The sequence below is a fragment of the Eurytemora carolleeae genome, unplaced genomic scaffold (assembly GCF_000591075.1).
Source record: "Eurytemora carolleeae unplaced genomic scaffold, Eaff_2.0 scaffold443, whole genome shotgun sequence".
NCBI classification, from domain to species: domain Eukaryota; kingdom Metazoa; phylum Arthropoda; class Copepoda; order Calanoida; family Temoridae; genus Eurytemora; species Eurytemora carolleeae.
The window spans coordinates 1-24,809 of NW_019396329.1; the positions used below are offsets into that span (position 1 = coordinate 1).

A 24,809-nucleotide genomic window follows, 5' to 3' on the forward strand; every position below is an offset into this window, starting at 1 on the left:
TTGAATCATTATTTCCGAAAATAGCACCCTATCGACCCCCCTTTTTTTCAACAGTTTGCGCCCCTGCACTTTTCAAGGTACATCCTGGCCAGAACACCATTCAGGGATATACTGGACTTCCTTTAGAAAAAACTAGATGTAAAAATAATGATCTGTAAGGAAGATATACCCCTTTGGTGCTGAGTGACCAACTCGATGATCAATGGTGTGAAAGTCACGTTTGCAGAGAAACCACAAATAAAAATTTCTAACTCATACTTGATCATACAAAGCTTTTAATGGTATCTTTGTGAGTAAGACATGCTGCTTTATCTTTCCCAGTTGAAATTACGGGCACAGTCCCTTTAATTGTGCTTTGTAGGTGCCCCTGTCCTGCTAATTGCTGAGATGCTAAATGTAAGCACTGCATTTGTAGTTTGGCAGAATAATCCAGATCCAAGGATTCAAGGATACGAGGTGATATTATTTAAACACTAAGGGATCTGACTCATATACAATAATACAGTGAGCTCCATAATACTGTGGAATTGGAAGATGACTGTTAGATTTAGTTTATGATTTTAAATATTCCTATGAACAAGAAACACAGCAAACGTGCAATAAATTCATTTTCAAGTTAAAATCAAGAACAAATATAAGTTTGTTTATGTCTGACTGAGACGCGAAACTTTTTTTTTACCTTGGTTACAAGAATCTGTCGTCTTAATTCATTTTACCATGGTCAGAATCCGTTTTAACCATGATTAAAATTTCTTAAAGTTTTGAGCTTGCGATAAAAAAGCGCTTTTGATCGCTACTAATCTTACTTACGACTCACACCGAAGAACGCAGCGTCCAAACAAATCATTCAGATATTATACAAACAATAGTCATCGATTATTTTTCGACGCATTCTTAAATAGTTGATATTTCGTAATATTTTGATTTTGTTTTTTAAATAAATTTCGCTGGCGCTGGATTTTCGAACATACCTGGAAAATATGAAAATGTTGTCTTCATTATCAAAAATCCTCGAAACAGGAATAAATGTTTTCAAAAGTAACTATCTGATCATGAAAAATACTGCCTATATCTATTACAATTGGATGCAGCCTTTATTTAATTTTACAGTCATTATTTATAAAACAATTGTTTAAATAACAATAGTCCAAATGTGGTCGCGTCTTTTTGTGCTTTATAATTACCAGAACCAGAAAGAAGTTTGTTCGGATTTCAAAATTTCATCTTTGTAATTTTTAAATATACAACTAAAGGACATCAGATTACGGATATATTTTAAATATACAACTAAAGGACATCAGATTACGGATATATTTTAAATATACAACTAAAGGACATCAGATTACGGATATATTTTAAGTCGTGTAAACTGTTTTGATACACCCTTTGATTTGAAAGAGGTTAAAAATGTCAATAAATAGATCGAATGACAAAAAAGTTGAAAATAAAAGTTTATTTTCTATAATCAAGTTTACAGGACTTCTGTAAACTTGATCCTGTCCCGGCATCAAGTTCACATTTTTATCTAAACTGTACACTTTATTTCTTTAAACGTTTCCAAGAATTTGAAGAGAGAACAGTTTATTATTTTAGACGATGAATTCACAGATAAAATGCTGAATACATTTCTCCTTGAGAAGATAAGGTTTCCCCCTCAAATTATCCAAATTTTCCCCCAGGGTTCACCTATCACACGCTAAATCTTTGTTTTAGGGATTTCTTTCTTATTTGTTTATTTTTCTAGGGATATCATGATGCATTGTTTAGTCAAACTTTACACAGCTCACTATTTACACACACTCTCCCCCCCCCCCTCTTCTAACCTCCTAACATGACCGCCTAATGAAAAGACGACATATGAAGAAATTGAAGAAATCTGCGAACAAATTCATTAAGAATAAGAAAATCAATATAATGATGAGGAAGAAACTATTGATTCTAACATTGATTTATTGATAAATTTCTGATGAGAAATATGTTCCTAACAACTAATTAGTTTATTGTAGAAGTTTTTTTTACATTGTTTTCGTCGTTTCTGAATGATTTTTATCAAAAACCGATTTTACAATCATTACTCCTAAATGAACAATCAAAGAATATTTAAAAAAGATGAATTTGCGCTCTTGCTGAATAAATATGCACACGCAAAAACGTCTGATAGGTGTCAAATGAATCCTAAAAATTTCTTAATAATACTGTAAACTCAGTCCACATTGGCGGTCACTCCCTTTAATGAAAATCTTCAATAATATAATGTTTTTGATATTATATTTAGATCCTGGTAAAGAACAATGAGTCGAGTATGAGCAGTTTGGTAGATTCACTTGTATCAGAATTATATCTAAAACTAAACGAACTGGACTTCAGACTAACATATCAGGTATACTAAGATATACTTCAGACTAACATATCAGGCACAAAGATATACTTGAGACTAACACATCAGGTATTCTATATCGATATACTTCAGACTAACATATCAGGCACTAAGATTTACTTCAGACTAACACATCAGGTATTCTATGATATACTTCAGACTAACATATCAGGTATACTAAGATATGCTTCAAACTAACATACCATGAACTAAGATATACTTCAGACTAACATATCAGGTATACTAAGATATACTTCAGAATAACATATCAGTTGTACGAAGATATACTTCAGACTAACATATCAGGTATACTAAGATATGCTTCAAACTAACATACCATGAACTAAGATATACTTCAGACTAACATATCAGGTATACTAAGATATACTTCAGAATAACATATCAGTTGTACGAAGATATACTTCAGATTAACATATTAGGTATTCTAAGATATACTTCGGATTAGCATACCAGATACCAAGATATACTTCAGAATAACATATCAGTTCTACTAAAATATACTGCAGATTAACATTTTAGGTATTCTAAGATATACTTCAGACTAGCATACCTGATATTAAGATATAGTTCAGACTAGCATACCAGATACTAAGATATACTTCAGACTAGCATACCTGATACTAAGATATACTTTAGACAAGTATACCAGATACTAAGATATACTTCAGACTAGCATATAAGATACCAAGATATACTTCAGAAAAGTATACATCCCAGATTTTTAGAAATACTTCAGAATAATATCCAGGGTAGTAAAGATTTACTTCAGACTAGCCTTTGTAAACTGTTAAATATAAAAATGAAAACCTAATCTCTACTCTCCAGGTTCACTCTTAATTATATAAATATTTAGATAAGGAAGCTAATTTCCGTTTGCAGCATTTTATATCTTTTATTCTATACTTTTCATCTTTATGTTGCATGATACTCAACCCCCCCACTCTCCTTCTTAATATAACCCTATTGTTATCCATCTTAGGCAACTCTTTTCATTGAGATAACTGCAGAGATCCGTCTTCCACCAGACAAACTAGACTAGACTAGACTAGTTTAGACTAGACTAGACTAGACTAGACTAGACTAGACTAGACTAGACTAGACTAGACTAGACTAGACTAGACTTACTAGACTAGACTAGACTAGACTAGACTAGACTAGACTAGACTAGACTAGACTAGACTAGACTAGACTAGACTAGACTAGACTAGATTAGACTAGATTAGACTAAATTAGACTAGATTTGACTTTAAAAATTACAAATAATATTTACAAGAAGAAGCTTTCTATAGTTTATATAACTCTCAGGCAAGGTTCCAGAATTTGTTAAGCGATAGCTAAGATGGTTTATCATATTTTAAAAAGATATTTTTAATTCGATCAAAAAGGGGCTTTTAACAAACAAAAAATTATTAGACTGCTTAAATTCTGGAGTTTACAAAATGAGATTTCTCCTATTTGATAAAGAAATTATTTGAATTTCTTAATCCAATTAGAGAGAAATATTCCTATAATTTATATCTTTACCACTCCTCGCCTCAAATATAAAGAGGAAAATCTAAAAAATGTAAAACCCTAATTTTAATAAATTTTAAAATACCTAAAGCCATAATGTTGTAATTGTTTAGGTTCAGGTTGCAGCAGTTTCTGATCTAGGTCGGGGTCCATATTCAGCTCCTGCTAAACTTCAACCTCCTCTAGGTAACATTATATACATGCTACCTAAGCGACCAAAGTACAGAAATATCCAAAATAAAGTGCAATAATTTTCATCTTCCTCCTTTCTCTTTATTAGAAATACTACTGTGGATTTACGGCATTTTTAAGAAAAAGGAAGTCAACAATGTTGCACACAGTGACTTACACAAAAAATTTAATGAAGGATTGAAAATGGTTGAATGCAACGAAATAAAGAAAATATGAAACTTTTTAAAAAACTTATTAACAGTAATTTTAACACTTTTTAATGTGAATATCAATGTTTTTATTTTCTATTTTAATATATTGGTATTTAGGTTTACCTATAACAATTAACCAACCTGATGCAGCAAATGATAAACTTGAGGGGGCTGCCTGGCTTATCGCACTTATAGGTATAATTATGTAGCTATTATTGATAACTACTTCAAGTATAAAGTAGATGTTTTTTTCTTAAACTGTTTATTTTCATTTGTGGTTTCTCTGCGAAAATGACTTGCGCATTTCTTGCTTAAGAAATAATTGTGAAACAAGAAACTCACAAAAATAAAAACTTTTAAAGTCAGAAAAACGATTAGTAAATTTCCATTCTTACATACGCTTTATGTCTAATAAATTAATTTCAAAGAAATATGCATACAGAGGTGGCGTACAATATTGTGGATTAAAGATGTTGGGATGNTATGCAATTCACCTTGTTTTTGTCACAAACTCAAATTTTCTAATCCCAATATCTTTGCAACCCAATGTTGTAAACCTTAGATATAACTATTATATATGTTGGATCAAATATTCTAAGTTTGAAATATCATAGGTTTACATAATATGGTTGCAAAGATATAAGGATTATAAAGTTTGAGTTTGTGGCAAAGACTAAATTCCTGTGTAGTAATTCATGCTTTTCTGTTTTAAAATATATAAATTTTCCATTATTAGGGGGATATCCCCTTGCCATCTTCAATCAGCAGTTTTTATTTTTTTTTTTAATTATTATATTTTAGGGTCCCTGACTTTTATATTGGTTCTGTTAGGGTCTGTTATGTTTTATTACAGGTAAGAAAAACATGCACATATTATAATTAAATAATATTGCCCAAACCTTTCAGCGAAAAAAAATAATTTGTAAAAAAAATCTATCAAGCGATGAACTAAATTAACAATTTACAATGTATTAAATGTTTTAGATGGCGGAAAAGTGAATGTAAGAGAAGACGATATTTATCTGCCCCTGGAGATATTTATAGTTATCAGGTAACATGTTTGATATTATATAAAGAGATATTTATCTGATCCTGGAGATATATATAGTTATTAGGTAACATGTTAGATATTCTTTAAAGAGATATTTATCTGATCCTGGAGAAATATATAGTTATCAGGTAACATGTTAGAAATTCTTTAAAGAGATATTTATCTGATCCTGGAGATATATATAGTTATCAGGTAACATGTTAGATATTCTTTAAAGAGATATTTATCTGATCCTGGAGATATTTATAGTTATTAGGTAACATGCTAGATAATCTTTAAAGAGATATTTGTCTGATCCTGGGGATATTTTAGTTATCAGGTAACATATTAGATAATATTTAAAGAGAAGACGATATTTATCTGACCCTGGAGATATTTATAGTTATCAGGTAACATAAAAGATAATCCTTGAATATATATTTAACTGCTTCCGGGGCATATTTATTTATCAGATAACAAACTAGACCAACGCATTAGAAGAATACACACTTTCAACTCAGTTAACAAACCAAATAATGTTTTTAAAGAAGACGACATTTTTGGCAGTGTAGTGAAGAACAGCAAAACAGAGAACTAGACAAAAGAAGACGACATGTATACTTTGTATTTAACTTCAACATATAACAATTTGTATGACTATTCATGTTTTTATTTTTAGGAGAAGCAAGGAGCTTGGGGGCATAGAACCTGGGACTCAAAAGAGAAGGGGAGAGGGTGGGAGAATAAGGAGAGAGGATGGGGGGAGAAGGAGAGAGGATGGGGGGTCTCTATAGGGCTCGGGGGGGAGAAGGAAAGAGGGTGGAATTCCTCTGATTATGAGAAAGATTCAACTTCCTCAGATAAAAAACTTCTCCCTAGCATTTACTCAAGGTAAGAAAAAAATTTCTTCACATAAAATTTAAGTCCCCCACCCCCTAAATATATCCATTACGTTGTGTAATGATATATTGTATTCAGGCCTGATTCTGAAGCAGAATTTGGAAGCCGACATTTCAACCATCATCAAGACAAACAGAGTGATAAAGAAAACAGACAAAACAGCTGTTTATCCAACGGACAGCTGAGCATTGTGTCTGACAGACAGTTAGAGAGACAAACAGGGTTTCAGCGTAGATTTGAAAATCCCTACGCAACCACAGATTTACTTGAACAAGCGTACAGAGAAAATAATAATAAGGTATTGTTTTGCAACTTTTTAGTTCCGCACACTGCAGAGATCAATAATTTTGTTTATGCTACATCTGTTTTATAACGCAATTAATCGGCCCCTTACCCAACTCTGCATGGCGTACACGGCAAATTCTTTATGTGAAGTCTTTCATAATTTTACAGTTTACACGTGTCGAATTTAGCAGATGTATATACATTTACTATGTTCCACCCTTAATATATATACGTACATGGTGCTTTAAATCTATTTCTATTTTCCAGAGCTTAGTCTGTCAGCTTGGAATCCCTCCTCTACTCTGGAACAAGTCTAAAAAGGTGAGATATTAAGCTAAAATAAACCATACAACAAACATAATATTTATCTTTAAACCTTTATCTGAGTAACTACAGTGAAACCCTTAATAACGAATACATCGGAAGAATTTATCAAATGTCGTCTTGACATTTTGGCAATGAGTTTTATACTATATTGCGAAAATTTCAGTATTTGCGAAAATAAATAAATAGCCATGAATATGCGGGAACAGTTTCCATATAATCTTTAATTAAAAAACCAAATATCTGCAACATTCCATTATCAGAAAGTGAAGAATACGACATTTGATGAATTCTTGTATTCGTTATTAAGGGTTTCACTGTATGAGAAAGATAAAGTCATTTTTCTAAGAGATTAATTTCCTTACTTGCCTCTCTGATACATATATCCGCAGTTTACTCTTATCATATCAAGAAACAGCAAATTAAAATATTAAACAAAGATATTCGTTTTACTCAGGCACAAGGTATAAATGGTATCCTTGTGAATCCTTGTGAAATTACGTCAATGCCGGGCACACGTAACACAACACAGTGAAATCCATAAACTGTGGAATTGAAGGCGACTGTTTGACTGATGTTCTGGTTTTAATTGTATTGTGCATTGTGCACAGACTCATTTTGTTTAATAACTTGATTCAAGCTACCATTTCCTGGTAACAACATTTAACACACACGAGATTGCGTAAATTGCTTCTTTCAGTAAGTCCACAGTTTTATTTCAGTCTTCAATATTGTTCTCTTTTTATCAGGCTCACGCACCCTTATTTCAAAATGAGTAAATTTTATGAAAAAAATTATAAAGCAGAAAAAAAAACTTTTAGATTTTTTCTTAAAAATGTTGTAAACGAATATCTATAATAAAATGTAAACTAACAGTTAAAAATATTTTAGGAAGGGGCACACGGCAGACGTTTTGCAAGAGAGAGTCAAAGCTTTGATAATTTAAATTCCAGCAGACAGGTTAGATACTATTTATATATATATATATCAAGAAGTCATGTTGGTCAACATGATCCTACTTTTAAATATTTATATATATATATATATATATATAAATCAAGCAGTCAGGTAGGTCAACATGATCCTACTTTTATTTAAATATATAAAGGGGTCAGGTAGATCAACATTTTTCAATTATGTATTTTAAATTTTACTCTGACGTTTAAGGACAGCTCAGTATAGTTGACAATATCAAAGATTTAAAGCATTTTTATGGTTTACAAAATGGCGTTTGTTCACAATTTAAAATTATTCCCCGGGCTGCCCTTGAAAGATTTAAATTATTAATTATTAAATCTGATTCTCCTGATTTAGGAGATCTATGCCGGAGTTCATCATCCTCCGAACAGATATAGGAAATCTAATCCTAACCTTCTCGATATCCTTCCTCCGCCCCCAGTCTACGCTCCCCCATCTTTACATTACCAAAAACCTTCCCAAACACCTTCCTTGTCATCACAAGCTCCCTCCCTTCCTCCTTCCCAAACAGTTTCCCATCTCTCTCAAAATTCGTATATTCCTCCCAACTATAAGACAAGACCTTCAAGTCAAGAATTAATAAATAATAATCAGGTATATTTACTGCAGTATCTCCCATATAAATAGGTGTCCCAATAAACATGGGAATTGAGGGAACGAATTTTGATCATAGTCTTTGTTAAACAAATTTTAATTTAGTATGGTGATGATTTTAATGGAATATTAGGAAAACATATTTAAAAGTCGTCTTCATAGGAATACATGATCAAAACTTTCATGCTAAAAGTGATAATTTTTCTTAGGAATTGAAAAATTCTAAATTTAATTTTAGTAAAGATAAATTATTTTGTTTTCTGGGACACCCGGTACATTGACTTTTTAAGAAGAAGATTGCTTTTTTATGCTAATCCATAAAATCTTGTGTCTTCTTTTTCTACTTTTTATCCTTTTTACAAAAAATGTTAAATGTTTAGGTGTACAGATCTCGAGTTCGAGTTAAACCTAGTTTTTCCTGTAATAGACTTCTAGACAGAACCCTTAGTGAAACTAGAGATCATAACAGGTACATAGTACTGCAGTACATGTCTAATATTAGATCATAGATAAAATACACAGTACATGCATAACAATAGTACATAGAAGTAGTATACAGAGAATTCATAGCTATAGTACATATATATATATATATCTATATATAGTACACAGTAAATACATAACATTAGTACATAAATATTAAATATAGTACACAGAACATACATAGTACATGAATATAGTTTAAATAACGTTCAATACTATAGTATACAAATATATATTCCTTAATCCTGAAATATATTCTGAAATATAATCCTTATTTATATATTAAAATGATGAGTGTAGCTGATACTTTAAATAATCCTTAATATACAAAAAATGCTTAAACTTTGAATTTGTGCGGTGCAGTGGTTTAAATTTGAACCGGGCAATAGGTGTTTCAGCGACACAGTTTAATTTTATTAGATTAGGGCCCAGTTCGGGTAAACATATTTTTCTGATAATTGCATATTTCTGATCTCGTATTTTTAGATTATCTCGAGGCTCAGATGCAACCAGTCTGGAGTACTTTCATCATCTACTCCCAGATACAAGGAGTATACAGGTAAGCTAGGTGGGAGTACTCATCTTATCCCAGATACAAGGAGTATACAGGTAAACTAGGTGGGAGTACTCATCTTCTCCCAGATGCAATTCCCAGATACAAGGAGTATACAGGTAAGCTAGGTGGGAGTACTCATCTTATCCCAGATACAAGGAGTATACAGGTAAACTAGGTGGGAGTACTCATCTTCTCCCAGATGCAATTGGACTATACAGGTAAACTAGGTTGGAGTACTCATCTTCTCCCAGATACAAGGAGTATACAGGTAAACTAGGTGGGAGTACTCATCTTCTCCCAGATGCAATTGGAGTATACAGGTAAACTAGGTTGGAGTACTCATCTTCTCCCAGATACAAGGAGTATACAGGTAAACTAGGTGATGGGAGTACTCATCTTCTCCCAGATACAAGGAGTATATGGGTAAGCCAGATGGGAGTACGGTCAACTACTCCCAGATACAAGGAGTATACAGTTAAAGTAGGTGGGAGTACTTATCTACTTCCAGATACAAGGAGTATATAGGTAAACTAGGTAATGAGAGTACTTTCAGCATTTACTCCCAGATGAAAAGAGTAGAAGAAGAGCCGGGAAGAGTAGACTCATTAAAAAAATCTCAGAAAATTTCCTAAAATAAAGTTTAACGTCTTTTCCTTCTTAATAATATTCTATCTAGAGTGTTGATGGAGAGGAAAGAATGGAGAGTACAGGATGGACAAGTAAATCTAGAGAAGAAAGAGAAGGAAGAGAAGAAAGAGAAGAACCTGTTGAGGATAAGCATGTTGATTATCTTCTACAGCAAGAACTTCGTTGTTTTCATGAAGCTGTGACAAATTTTAATGAGGAACATTTCAAATTGTAACTACATAATGCTGCAGGAATATTTCAAATTGTAATTACATAATGCTGCAGGAATATTTCAAATTGTAAATACATAATGCTGCAGGAATATTTCAAATTGTAACTACATAATGCTGCAGGAATATTTGCAAATAATTAACTTTATAATGAGACCTGAAGCCTCAAAAGCATCATCTTCCTTATGCTTTTTATTTAAAGCTAAAGTGAAAGAGAAAACAAAGTCTTCATAATGTCTCATTTTATTTTATTCGCCTGTCCCCGTGAAAACAATCTTTACTAATCTAAGATCAAACAAGAGCTTTCATTTTCTTCTTATCCCAAAAAAGTATTATAGACTGGCTTGTTAAACAAAAAAAGGAATCGAGCCCTAGCGTGTCAATTCAGTTTTTTTAACCCAGCTTACAGACCCTTAGGATAAACCCAAATATAACAGAGATTTTAAAGTAAAAGTAAAATTTAACTTTTTTGAAAACAGCGGAAAAATAAGACTGAGAAAAAGTCTTTTACATCATTAGTTTTAATATTTTAAAGTGCCTATGTACTTACAAAGTTACAGTTTATGTATGGATCTGCAATTATTAGAAAATAAATTTAGAAATGTTGTCATATTTCTAGTATGCAACAAAGTATATTTTGAACGTAAATTTTACAAAAAACGCAAAAATGTTTTTTAACTATATTTCATTTAAAAATTGAATATTTACTATGTGTATTTGAATTTCCTTTAGTCAGCCAGGGTAACGATTAAAGGATAATTGATTAAACCCGTGTCTTAATAATGACACAGTGATATCTAAAAAAAATAAGTGCGAATGTCGTCTTAGCTCTTTTTCATAAATAGATATTTCACAATTCACTACGGATTTTGTAATTTGAAACTGTTAAATCTATGAAAGTGTGCCACGAAGTCAAAATTTTTGTATTATTAATCTCTGGATCAAGCATTAATCTCGTATACAGACCTACATATTAATCTCGTATACAGACCTACAGATTAATCTCTATCGTATACAGACCTACAGATTTATCTCTATCGTATAAAGACCTACAGATTAATCTCTATCGTATACAGACCTACAGATTAATCTCTATCGTATACAGACCTACAGATTAATCTCGTATACAGACCTACAGATTAATCTCTATCGTATGCAGACCTACAGATTAATTTGAGTTCTCAGCGATATCCTGTGATGGTTATACCCTGCAAAAATAATTTTAATTAAGGGATCAAGAATTTTTCCTAAAAGTTAAAAGAGCTCACTTTGGATATTGAGATTAAGTGTTCAAGATTAACGGTGACCCACATAATAGTTCCGACCTCTGGACATCTAAATATCAGTTTAAAAGTTACAAACTCATATGCGGCATTCTTGATCTAAAGAAAGAAAAAAGACGACCTCCATTTCAAATTTCATTGACGATAACTGTATATTAAGGCAGCCCTCCTTCTGGAAATATCCGGATTTTACCTGCAAAGGCTAACTCACGTTTTCTACCGCAGCAGAGGAATGTCATATCATCTTGTTTTGAGAAACATAATGGATGGGAGGGTACAAAATCGTTGCCAGGGGCCTATTTAACACTATAAAGGCTGGGGGGGTCTGAATCTATGTACTGCCTAGGGGGGGGCGCTTGGCGCCCCCCCCCACCTAGAAAAAGGCCTCAGAGAAATAGGTTTAGGGTTGAAATGCATGTTCACAGCCCAATTTTTCACGGCCAGCTCAAAGAAAAAAATTTAGACCGATAACTTTAATAGTTTGGGTACAAGGGAGGGTGGAAAAAGATGCCTAAAAAAGGGTAAAAAAATGAAAGAAATATTTTTTTTTTGTTTTAAAGAAATATCAAAGTGTGACAAATGTTTCTACATACATTTTTCAAGGGCTTTTCAAAAATATATTTTTTAGATCTGGAGCTTCAGTCACAAAAAAGTTATGGGCTATATTTGCTTTATTTTTCACAGACCGGACTTTTTTCCGCCCTGTACCCTACCCTTTAAATAAAAAAAATAATTTTTTGACAAAAAATCCTGTTAATTACTATTCATTAAAAGTCACAAAATTTCACGGTGATAGTGTTAAAAATAAGAGAGTGCTTGGACGAAAAAACTACAGGGGGGGCCCCAAACGGGTTAATGGAGAAGGAAGGGGGGGGGACTATGCCGATGATTATATATTAAAGTATCTTATATAGCTATCAAAAGCTTCTAGGGCGCACCGCGCCCCCTTTCTATCAACAAGTTTTCATGGTATTCTGCAGCACCACAAACAAATGTTCACAGATTTTTTGTTAAAAATGTATGAACTCAAAAAGGATGAAGATAAAATAATGTCTTTAATTACAGTGAAAACTAGAAAACTATGAAATAGGATGACGAAAATAAATCAATAATGAAATGTATTTAAAGCTGCTAAAAAAACAAATGGTTTTACTGTAAACTTTTAAAATCCACTTATCTGGGAAGAAAAAATGAGACTTTGACACAAACTCTGGTTTTCTAATCCTTACATCTTTGTAACCCAATGTCGTAGTCATTAAATTTTTTAAACTATGAATTATTTCAGATTAAATAATCTAAGTTTAAGATATCAAAGGTTTACACCATCAGGTTGCAAAGATTTAGAGAGAAAAATAGATTCTTGTGGCAAAGACCCAGTTCGTTTGTCAGTTTACACTGCACATTTGATATGTCTCATGGCAGTCAGACTGTTAAAATATAATTTAAGTAATAATCGACAGTTTTATTATTGTCTTCAAAATATCTTTAAAATTGTACTGTGGGAAGTTGGGAACCAGAAAACAGTGGAATTGTCGTGCACACTTTTTCCTTTAAATCTTTTTATTTATAAATTGCAGCAGTTGCAACTGACAAAGTCCTAAGAGATATATCTCAAACCATAGAAAGAAAAAAACAACATTTATCCCACAATTTTTTGGTTCTCACTGTATCAGAAAAAACGTTATCTTATCCTCAATCCTCATATTTAAACGTAGCTTTGAATGGACTTATACCGTTAATTTTAGTGTTGGTTGAGTATTATATGATGGTAGTTGACTCCTAACTAGTACTCACAGGCTGGTTGATTATTAGATGATGAATGTTGACTCCTATCTAGTACTCACTATCTGGTTGAGTATTAGATGATGATAGTTGACTCCTATCTAGTACTCACCATCTGGTTGAGTATTAGATGATGATAGTTGACTCCTATCTAGTACTCACTATCTGGTTGAGTATTAGATGATGATAGTTGACTCCTATCTAGTACTCACTATCTGGTTGATTATTAGATGATGATAGTTGACTCCTATCTAGTACTCACTATCTGGTTGAGTATTGGATGATGATAGTTGACTCCTATCCAGTACTCACTGGCTCACTGCAAACTAAGATGTGCACGCTTTCACACACAAATCGAGAGGTCGTTTGCCAATTCCTATTTTTAATCTTAAGCTAGGAAAAAAAAATTCCATATTTAAAATGTATATGTCTACGGCTACAAAAAAGTATAAGTGAGTTTGTGAAGAAAAACCTAAGGTCAAAGCGTTCCGACACTTTAAAGTCGAGAATGTCCAAAAATTTGATGACTAAGTTTTAGAGCTAGGTGTCTAGATATCAGTGTACAAACTAGAATATTTTGGATCGTACTAGTATTAACGAGAATACTCCTGATAGTAACTTATTAGTAATAACTAAAATTAGTCCTGATAGTTGACTAGCTAGTACTAACTAGAATAGTCCTGATAGTTGATTAGCTAGTACTATCTAGAATAGTCCGGATAGTAATAACTAGCACTAACTAGAATAGTCCGGATAGTTGACTAGCTAGTCAACTAGAATAGTCCGGATAGTTGATTAACTAGTAATATTCACTAGAATAGTCCGGATAGTACTAACTAGTACTAACTAGAATAGTCCTGATAGTTGACTAGCTAGTACTATCTAGAATAGTCCGAATAGTTGATTAACCAGTACTAACTAGAATAGTTCTGATAGTTGACTAGCTAGTACTATCTAGAATAGTCCGAATAGTTGACTAACTAGTATTAACTAGAATAGTCCGGATAGTACTATAACTAGTATTAAGTAGAATATTCCGGATAATTGATTAACTAGTATTAACTAGAATAGTCCTGATAGCTGACTAGCTAGTACTAACTAGAATAGTCCGGATAGTTGATCAACTAGTACTAACACTAATTTTCCTGATTGTACTTATCAGTAATAACTAGAATAGTCCGGATAGTTAATTAACTAGTATTAACTAGAATAGTCCGGATAATTGACTAGCTAGTACTAACTAGAATAGTTCGGATAGTTGATTAACTAGTACTTCTAGAATAGTCCGGATAGTTGACTAGCTAGTACTAACTAGAATAGTTCGGATAGTTGATTAACTAATACTTACTAGAATAGTCCGGATAGTTGACTAGCTAGTACTAACTAGAATAGTCCGGATAGTTGACTAACTAGTATTATTTAGAATAGTACTAACACTAATAGTCCTAATTGTACTTACTAGTACTTACTAGAATATTCCGGACAGTTGATTAACTAGTAATAACTAGAATAGTCCTGATAGTTGACTAGCTAACTAGTACTTACTAGAATAGTCCTGATAGTTGACTAACTACTATAACTAGAATATTCCGGATAGTTGATTAACTAGTATTAACTAGAATAGTCCGGATAGTTGACTAGCTAGTACTAACTACTAACTAGAATAGTTCGGATAGTTGATTAACTAGTACTATCTAGAATAGTCCTGACTGTACTAACTAGTAATAACTAGAATATTCCGGGTAGTTGATTAACTAGTATTAACTAGAATAGTCCTGATAGTTACCTAGCTAGTACTATCTAGAATAGTCCGGATAGTACTAAATAGTACTAACTAGAATAGTCCGGATAGTTGATTAACTAGTACTAACTAGAATAGTCCGGATAGTTGATTAACTAGTACTAACTAGAATAGTCCGGATAGTACTAACTAGTACTTACTAGAATAGTCCTGATAGTTGACTAACTAGCACTTACTAGAATAGTCCTGATTGTTGACTAACTAGCACTTACTAGAATATTCCGGATAGTTGACTAACTAGTATCAACTAGAATAGTCCTGATAGTTACCTAGCTAGTACTATCTAGAATAGTCCGGATAGTACTAAATAGTACTAACTAGAATAGTCCGGATAGTTGATTAACTATTACTAACTAGAATAGTCCGGATAGTTGATTAACTAGTAAGTTCTAGAATAGTCCAAATAGTTGATTAACTAGTACTATCTAGAATAGTCCAGATAGTTGATTAACTAGTACTTACTAGAATAGTCCGGATAGTACTATGCTAGTACTTACTAGATAGTCCGGATAGTTGATTAACTAGTACTACTTAGAATAGTCCGGATAGTTGATTAACTATAAGTACTATCTAGAATAGTCCGGATAGTACTAACTAGTACTAAGTAGATAGTCCGGATAGTTGAATAGCTAGTACTATCTAGAATAGTCCGGATAGTACTAACCGAGAATAGTCCGGATAGTACTAACTAGAATAGTCCGGATAGTACTAACCTAGAATAGTACGGATAGTACAGCGGGCAACCTGTCAGATGAACAATGTAATAATAGTTGATAAAGGATAGAGGACTATACAAGATGAGATTTCAGATTCAAAACCTGTTTTCAAGATCCCAACACAGTCCTTGATCACATGGACAAATAGAAATTTCATATTTTAAGATCGATCATAGATAAAGTATATTTGATATGGAATATAGGTAGACATATCTTGGCCAACAATACTATAAAAAAGGATGGGTTGTGCAAAATATTAATAAAAAAAATCTCCGGAAATCCATGGTGTTTTGTCTCAAATTGGAAAAAGCTAATAAGATATTTTGAATAGAGAGAGAGGGGGGTGGGATTTTTAAGTGTGAAAACTTTTTGGGCTTTTCATAACTAAAATAAAATAACACATTTATTTAAACACATTTTTCTATTTTTATTCAGAAATCACAATATAAAATAAATTTCTGAGTTTGATGAGTTTGACTTTTTTCTTCTAGTTCTAGGAGGTCTAGCTAGTTTGATTCTAATTTAAGATTTACTTATCACTTTGTACATTGTCCATGGTTCATTATTAAACAATAATTTCTCACACTTTCCTGATTTCGTTTGTGAATTTAAATATATCATGACTCGATTAAAAAAATTTAGAAATTATATCTTTACCTTTGTGTCTTTTCGGAATGGAATTTTCAATGGAATTTATATTTTATTCTTCAACGAAAATTTTTCAAAAGAAATATCACTCACGGAATGATCACTGCAAATAAGACGGAAGGAGAAGGTCAAATATAAAAACGAGAGTTCTGGCACGACTTTGCGATGTCGTATCTCCTCTACTAGAAAAACAAATCTATCCCGTTATGCTGAATATAAGAATTCAAAAACATTTTTTGTTCTTCTCAATAGCTCTTTAATAAGAGGAGCTATGTTTGAAAACACATAAGAATTCAATTTTACGGACAACTTATTTTGGTTTGACGTAGAAAAAAAAACCTTTTTTGTCGAGAAAATACCAAACCCTTTACAAAATTTAAAAATGACATCACCTAAAACCTTCCCTCGCGTTCTTCCTTTACTATTTACACTACACATTTTTTTATTTCTGAACATCATTTTGCGCATTTTTAAACTGCCACTGTAGAACGCATGTCTCCTGCACACTGCACAGTGCGCAAGATTTATGGTTACCGTTTGAGTATACATAGGTGCAGAGAGGTTTGAGTATAAATAGGCGCAGAGAGGTACCCTTCTCTATATTCCAGAGTAAACCTTACTACAGCTTACATCAATACTTCAGGTCAGTTGTCGGCTTTATTTAAACAGATTTTTATTTAAGAAAACTTTTCATCCGAAAAATCAGCGGTTTCTGAAATATGTTGAAACCAGAGAACTACTCTTTCAGAAAAGAAATTCAAAGTAATCCATTCACCCTTTTCTTATCATTTGGAAGAATATTTTTTAGGTGATTTTTAAAATTTTTTGTTCTTTCCTAAAGATTTATACAGCATAGAAAATATTTGAAACCCAGGCTTAAATACAGAACGTCCAGAATATTTACAAAGCATCCGGTAGCATCTTTTTACTTTTTATGAATAGTTACATTTTTACAGTTTCATAATTTTTTAAAATGTTTTTTTGGGAAAAGCTGGTGAAGAGTTGCAAAAAAACGTGCTAAAAACATAAAAATTGCATTAGAATTTTTTATTTTCAGGCTGAACCTCACAAAATCACAATGAGGGTTCAGATATACCTTCTACTTGTACTGAGCTCAGTACTCATGATTCAGGTAATACATTTAAAATCATTAAAATAAAAATAAAATTAAAGGTTACAAATTTTATATCCATAAATATTTTTATTAATTAATTTTAATTTTGTAGGCTCGAGTTCTAAATCATGTTTCATCCAGCATTCAAGGACAAGCTCAGGGGTTAGAAAGGTAATATTATTTTTTTTCTGTCGGCCATGTTATTCATCATTTTTGTTAATTTTTCATTCCAAATCACATTGAAGATAGTGTCGATGTAATTTCTTGTGACCCTTGAATCTTGATTTAAAGAGTTAACCAATCGGATTTTATTCGTGGTTTTCCATGTGAAATTTCGCAATTTGTATTCCGATTTGTATGTAAATGTGACTCGTGGATGTGTGCAATTCAGACAAAACAGGAAAAGAAAAGAATTAATCCTTTTTAGGGTCGTCTGAACACATTTTAGTTGCAGAATATCTTATTATATGCTTTATTTCCATTGATTAAATATTAAGATATGATATAAAAATATAAGTTTATTCTAATTTCAGAGTTGCTCGCGATATCGATATTTCTGCCGAACATAAATATATAGGTAAACATTTCTGGACATAAATATATAGGTTAAACATTTCTGGATATAAATATATAGGTTAACATTTCTGGATATAAATATATAGGTAAACATTTCTGGATTTAAATATATAGGTAAACATTTCTGGATTTAAATATATAGGTAAACATTTCTGGATTTAAATATATAGGTAAACATTTCTGGATATAAATATATAGGTGAACATTTCTGCTGAACATAAATATACAGGTAAGCATTTCTGAATTTAAATAATTAGGTAAATATTTCTGGATATAAATATGTAGGTAAACATTTCTGGATTTAAATATATAGGTAAACATTTCTGGATTTAAATATTCTATTTTTTTTAATTGGCGGAAAAACTAAAATATCCGTCTAGATTGCTATCTAGTTAGTAAAATCAAAATTATTGAGGCTGCATTTTTCCGCCATTTATAAAGATTAAAGGAAAGACCTCAGAAAAAAATCTAGTCCATTCATTAACATTCAGAAATCAAAGACAATTTTCAAATTATTATAAATGTTTCCATTTAAAATATAAAAATTATATTTAATAAAAAAATGTGATTGTATTTTATAATTTATAAATAATGCTTTGTAAGAGGGTCTGAATCTGATACGGTTATTAGAAACTTAACGGGAGTGACCGCGAATTCGACGTTCAAAACTCCTACTTTGGGGGTGGATACGTCTTCATATTTAGTTTTTTTAAATTATTAAATAACGACAACGAAAAATGAAGTAAAAATTATACAGTAATCTAATTATATGGTTAGGAACAGTTTTCGATTATTTCGTTTTCATTATTATATTGAATTTCTTAACTTCTTTGAATTTATTCGCAGATTTCTTCAAATTTTTCAAATGTCGTCTTTTCAATAAAAATTCTAAAAAATCTGCGAAAATCTTTGTGAATAATGAGAAAATAGAAACTAATAATTGTACAAGATTACTTATTTTCGATGATAAGATTAATTTTTATTTTTTCAACATGTTCCTATGCATGAGTTCTGTAGTTAATTGTAGAACTTTTTTTCATTTTATGTCGTCGTTATTTAATATTTAAAAAAAACTAATTCTGAAAACGTATCCTCCCCCAATGTTTGAGTTTTGAACGTCGAATTTACGCCCAAACTCAGGATTTACAGATCTTTAAAAAGTTTTATATGTCTCAAATGAATCCGAAAGAAGTTTTCCACAACACTGCATACTCAGTTCAACTACCTTACATAGGCGGTCACTCCCTTTAAGTTTAAATCAAAATTAACTTTTAAATACAAAGGAATTGAATCTTTGCTATATCTTTGCAACCTGATGGTGTGAACCTTTGATTTTCATGCTTATTTCATTTGATCATTTAGAACTAATAGTTTGAAATATTAACGGTTTGCACCATCATCAGGTTGAGAAGACTTAGGAATTAGAAAATTTGATTATATTAATTCCTTTGAAGATTTTTAAAATATTTTTTTTAGATAAATCCGAGAGCACCCATAATCTGGTGAAGAGACAATCCTCCCGAACTGGGAGGAAAGCTCTGAGGAAACACCGTCCCAGCAATATCTCCTTCTTTCAATTCCTTGGACTTAGAAACCCAGGACCTTCCAGGCCCAGGCCCAGGCCTGTCTAGACATGAGTCCGAGTTTTTAGTCTAGATGAACCCTGCGGACTTTAGTTTAGTCTAGATGAACCCCGTGGACAGTAGTTTAGTCTAAATGAACCCCCTGGACAGTATTTTAGTCTAGATGAACCCTGCGGACAGTAGTTTAGTCTAGATGAACACTGCGGACAGTAGTTTAGTCTAAATGAACCAGGGACAGATGATCCAAACTTAATTATTATTATGTTAATCAGTATTATTTATTTATAATTTTTAATTAATAAATATGAAATAATATATTAGCCAAATTTATTTTGATTTGATGTCTAATTCCTTTAATTAACTCTATCCCGCTGAAGCTATTTTAGTCTGATTTTACCTTTAACATTGAAATTAGGGTAGTGTGAGTGTGTGTGTGTTTATATAGACCTACTTTACAAGGTCGACTTATTTTGGATGTATTAAGGCCCAGCTACTCGGTGTAAGGGTCCCCGTTCATGAGGTTATTGAGAAGCTAAACATTCAAGGAATAAGATACAATATTCGATAAGGTCGAATGAGCATAGAGTGAGATGTATGAGAAGGATGAGAAAGATGAGAAGAATGAGAAGGATGAGAAAGATGAGAAAGATGTGAAAGATGGGAAAGATGAGAAGGATGAGAAAGATGAGAAGAATGAGAAAGATGAGAAGGATGAGAAAGATGAGTAGGATGAGAAAGATGAGAAAGATGAGAAAGATGAGAAGGATGAGAAAGATGAGCAGAATGAGAAGGATGAGAAGGAAAAGAAGGATGAGAAGGATGAGAAGGAAAAGAAGGAAAAGAAGGATGAGAAGGATGAGAAGGATGAAAAGGATGAGAAGGATGAGAAGGATGAGAAAGATGAGAAGGAGGAGATGGATGAGAAGAATGAGAAGGATGAGAAGAATGAGAAGGATGATAAAGTTAAGATGGATGAGAAAGATAAGAAGGATGAGAAGGATGAGAAGGATGAGAAGGATAAGAAGGGAGAGAAGGAAGAAAAGGATGATCAGGATGAGAAGGAAGGATGAGAATGATGAGAAAGATGAGAAGGATGAGAAAGATAAGAAGTATAAGTAAGATGAGAAGGATGAGTAGGATGAGAAAAATGAGAAAGATGAGAAAGATGACAAGGATATGAAGGATGAGAAGGATGAGTAGGATGAGAAGAATGAGAAGGATGAGAAAGTTAAGATGGATGAGAAGAATGAAAAGGATTAGTAAGACGAGAAAGATGAGTAGGATGAGAAAGATGAGAAAGATATGAAGTATGAGTAAGATAAGAAAGATGAGTAGGATGAGGAGGATGAGAAGGATGAGAAAGTTAAGATAGATGAGAAAGATGAGAAGGATGAAAAGAATGAGAAGGATGAGAAGAATGAGAAAGTTAAAATGGATGAGAAGGATGAGAAGGATTAGTAAGACGAGAAAGATGAGTAGGATGAGAAAGATGAGAAATACGAGAAAGATGAGAAAGATGAGAAGGATGAGAAAGATGTGAAGAATGAAAAAGACGAGAAAGATGAGAAAGCTGAGAAGGATGAGAAGGATGAGAAGGATGATAAGGATGAGAAGGATGAGAAGGATGAGACGAATGAGAAGGATGAGAAGGATGAGAAAGATGAGAAAGTTAAAATGGATGAGAAGAATGAAAAGGATTAGTAAGACGAGAAAGATGAGAAGGATGAGAAAGATGAGAAAGATGAGAAAGATGAGAAAAATGAGTAAGATGAGAAAGATGAGTAGGATGAGAAAGATGAGAAAGATGAGAAAGATGAGAAAGATGAGAAGGATGAGGAGGATGAGAAGGATGAGAAAGATGAGAAAGATGAGAAAGATGAGAAAGATGAGAAGAATGAGAAGGATTAGTAGGATAATAAGGATGAGAAGGAGGAGAAAGATAAGAAGGATAAGAAGGGTGAGAACGATGAGAAGGATGAGAAGGATGAGAAGGATGAGAAGGATGAGAAGGATTACTAGGATGATAAGGATGAGAAGGAGGAGAAGGATGAAAAAGATGAGAAGGAAGAGAAGGAAGAGAAGGAAGAAAAGGATGAGAAGTATGAGAAAGATGAGATCCCCATGCAGCAAGAAAAAATACCAGGAATGGAGAACAAAAGGTGAACCGTTTATCATGTCGCGGAGTTCGAAAAACGGAACTACGATTCTCCAAAAACGGATTTTCTGCGGCGAAATAAAGTTATGCGATTGAGATGACACCATTAGGGGCACCGAGCAGAGTGATTTGAGGTGCACCGTTTATACACCTCTTTTAGAGAACCCCTATTGCAGCTTGTAAAGAGCTCCGCGCGCTAGAGCACCTTTTTTAGAGTGAAACTAAGGTAAGTGCCTCAGAGATGAAGTCAGGAATTTTTGATAATAGTTCGAATTAGTAAAATTTGCAAACATACTAGTTTGAAAATAATTGCAAAAAATGTGGTAAAATATTGCAAAAATTCTTCAAGCATATTTGTAAAAATAAATCTTTTGTTTCAAGCTGAAGTTATATTGAGCAACTTTGATAAAATACATATAAGGAGTAACACAGTAATTTTGCAAATCATTTCAAATTTGCAAAATAAACAAGATATTTATGTGTGAACTTTTTGTTCCTTCTGATCCTAAAAAAAGCAGGAATTTCAAAATAGAAAAAAATAAAATTGTGCAAATTTGTTGCAATTTTATTGCATATATTCAAAATTTGCTGAAAAAAGTTGCTTTATATCTATTGTGCTTGCCTGTAGGTTTCCAAAAAAGCTATCTAATCTGACGTTGACCTAAAATATTTGTCACAAATACATCAGTCGAAAAAGTGTTCATGATTTGGCAAAGAAAAAAACAAAGATACAGTTGCAGGGAATATAAGGAGACAGAAATATTGATTCCGTACAGTTGTTTCTCAAGTCTCATCTTTTGTGGGAAACCCTGTATAAATACCGAAATTTGTATGACCTTACCGATCCTGCAAACCCTGGCCAGGAGTATATAGAAAATGTTAAGCGCTTCTTTGAACCCGATTAGTTGCTACACCCTTACTTTAGCTTCATAAGTGCACAGGGTTTTTTAGATTCAGATCCAGACAAATATAAAAATTATGAAAGAAAGTTTATGCCCGTGTTGACTTTAAAGTGTTGCAAAGCCTTCACCTAAAGGGAGGGCTACGGGTATTTAGGAAAAGTCAGAAAATTCTAACATCCTCAGACCAATAACCCCCCCCCCCCCAGCATGAATAAAAGTTCAAATACCTAGGGACCGTCAAATTGTACGAGTTTTAAGTCTTCTTTAAAGTCTCTTCCTTATTTCCTTAGCAGGTAAGCCGAGTTGTTGACTGGTTTCTAGATCTGTTTAGTCTGCGCTATAAACATTCTATGTACTTTTCGATGCGAGGAAATTAAATGCAACTGTAATTCTTTCACTGCAGATATTTAGCATTGATAAATAATCTCGACCCTGATGTTTAACGTTTACTGGTTTTACGTATATACTTTGCTTGTCTCTTTGGACCTCTGTTTGTTTGTTTGTGTCTAATAAACGTCAAAACGACTGAAACGATTGGGCCCACATTTTGTGTGGGACCTCACATGACCCCAAGGAAGGTTTTTGGATGCTTAAAGTTACCTAAATTTGTGTCCAAAAGTTTTTGGTTTTTGTTAAAAATTATTATCAAAACTGTAAACTTATTTGTTTTGGTTTTATATTTTACAAAGAGAAGATGCTCACAGATAGAGCCACACTTTAGAGTTGAAATAGAAGATGGACGCGAAGCGCCCTAAACGCCTAGTACTTTAGTTAGTGCAGTAAACAGGAAAAAGAGGGTATATTTACATAAATGATAAAATGCTTTTTTTTACTTTTCATTTCATTCCATGGATTTACTGATTATTTCAAATTTATCTTCTCTTTAGAATAATATTTTTAGCATGAAAATCTCTGTAAAATTTACAAATGTTGTTTTACATCTTTTTCTGAAAACTTAATCTCATGATCTTCATTGGACAAGAGTTAATTTAGTTCTTAAGTTTTTTTACGCTCGTCCAGACATAAAAATTCTTGATATTCTGAGCTTACTTTTTAACAGTTGTTTGAATTTAATGTCCTTGGTTGGGGGGGGGGGGGAGAAATCTATCAGGGTCTATGGGAGAGATGGATGAACAAGAGAAGAGGGGGGAGTGGGTGACGCAGATATTTCTGCGTTCCAATCAGTTTCTCGCGTAACTTTGTCATGGACGGAATATATTTTTATTTCACGCCGTGAACCAAGAAATGTATGCAGTATCATGTGCATTGTGCATTGTTTCTTCATGCTTATTATATTTATTAAATATAGACGGCGTAAATATAAATACGATTGGTTTGAAAATTGATTTACACATTTAATTTGCACAAGCATGCAATGAAGTTTTGACAAAGTTGCTGAAAAATAAGAACTGAGCTTGTCTCAAGTATTCAAAGTCTACAAAAATCTTTTTGTATCTTGGTAGAAGTTGAGAAAACTGAAAACCATTTCCGTGGTTCAAACCGAGTTTTCCAATCAAAATGTGGGGCAAATCAAGCCAAGAAGTTCATGAGTTATGATTGGACAACCAAAAGAGATAACTACGTTTTAAAATATAAATTTTAGATGCCATGTTTTATTCGGTATAGAGTATGTTTCTGATTTATGAAATGTAGAGTAATTTATTAAAACCAACCAATAAATCAAATAAAATAATATTGATGTCACTGCACTGACACAGTTCCACCAGATACATTTTGCAAAATAAAATATTATAATAGGAAACTTAATATTAAACAAAACAACTGTAAAGAGATTGTTCAATTCATTTAAACAAATACTAACTAATACAAGTCAATAACTTTATCTTTTCAAGTAAATCTAAGCTCTACGACATGGTCATTGATCATAAACAACAAAAATTTAATTTACAAGATGTACTCAAAAAAAATATTTAGTTTCATCAAGTTTT

General features: G+C 32.4%; 2 protein-coding genes across 2 annotated transcripts; both read left to right on the forward strand.

The window, feature by feature from the left end:
- Positions 1–361: 361 nt before the first annotated feature.
- On the forward strand, positions 362–10,912 carry LOC111701040 (uncharacterized; the record flags this gene model as incomplete). Its single annotated transcript, XM_023472156.1, is given in 14 exon segments — positions 362–456; positions 2,276–2,380; positions 4,024–4,096; positions 4,411–4,488; positions 5,095–5,146; positions 5,278–5,344; positions 6,003–6,214; positions 6,302–6,521; positions 6,776–6,829; positions 7,724–7,792; positions 8,147–8,404; positions 8,785–8,873; positions 9,374–9,446; positions 10,120–10,912. Coding segments are annotated over 14 exon segments (1,605 nt in total). The 3' UTR covers positions 10,306–10,912.
- A 6,155-nt stretch (positions 10,913–17,067) lies between these two features.
- LOC111701046 (uncharacterized) lies at positions 17,068–20,120 on the forward strand. Its single transcript, XM_023472162.1, has 5 exons — positions 17,068–17,173; positions 17,588–17,662; positions 17,757–17,815; positions 18,178–18,221; positions 19,697–20,120. Exons 2-5 carry the CDS (start codon positions 17,609–17,611, stop codon positions 19,849–19,851), a joined length of 312 nt encoding a protein of 103 aa, XP_023327930.1. The 5' UTR covers positions 17,068–17,173; positions 17,588–17,608; the 3' UTR covers positions 19,852–20,120.
- Positions 20,121–24,809: the final 4,689 nt, after the last annotated feature.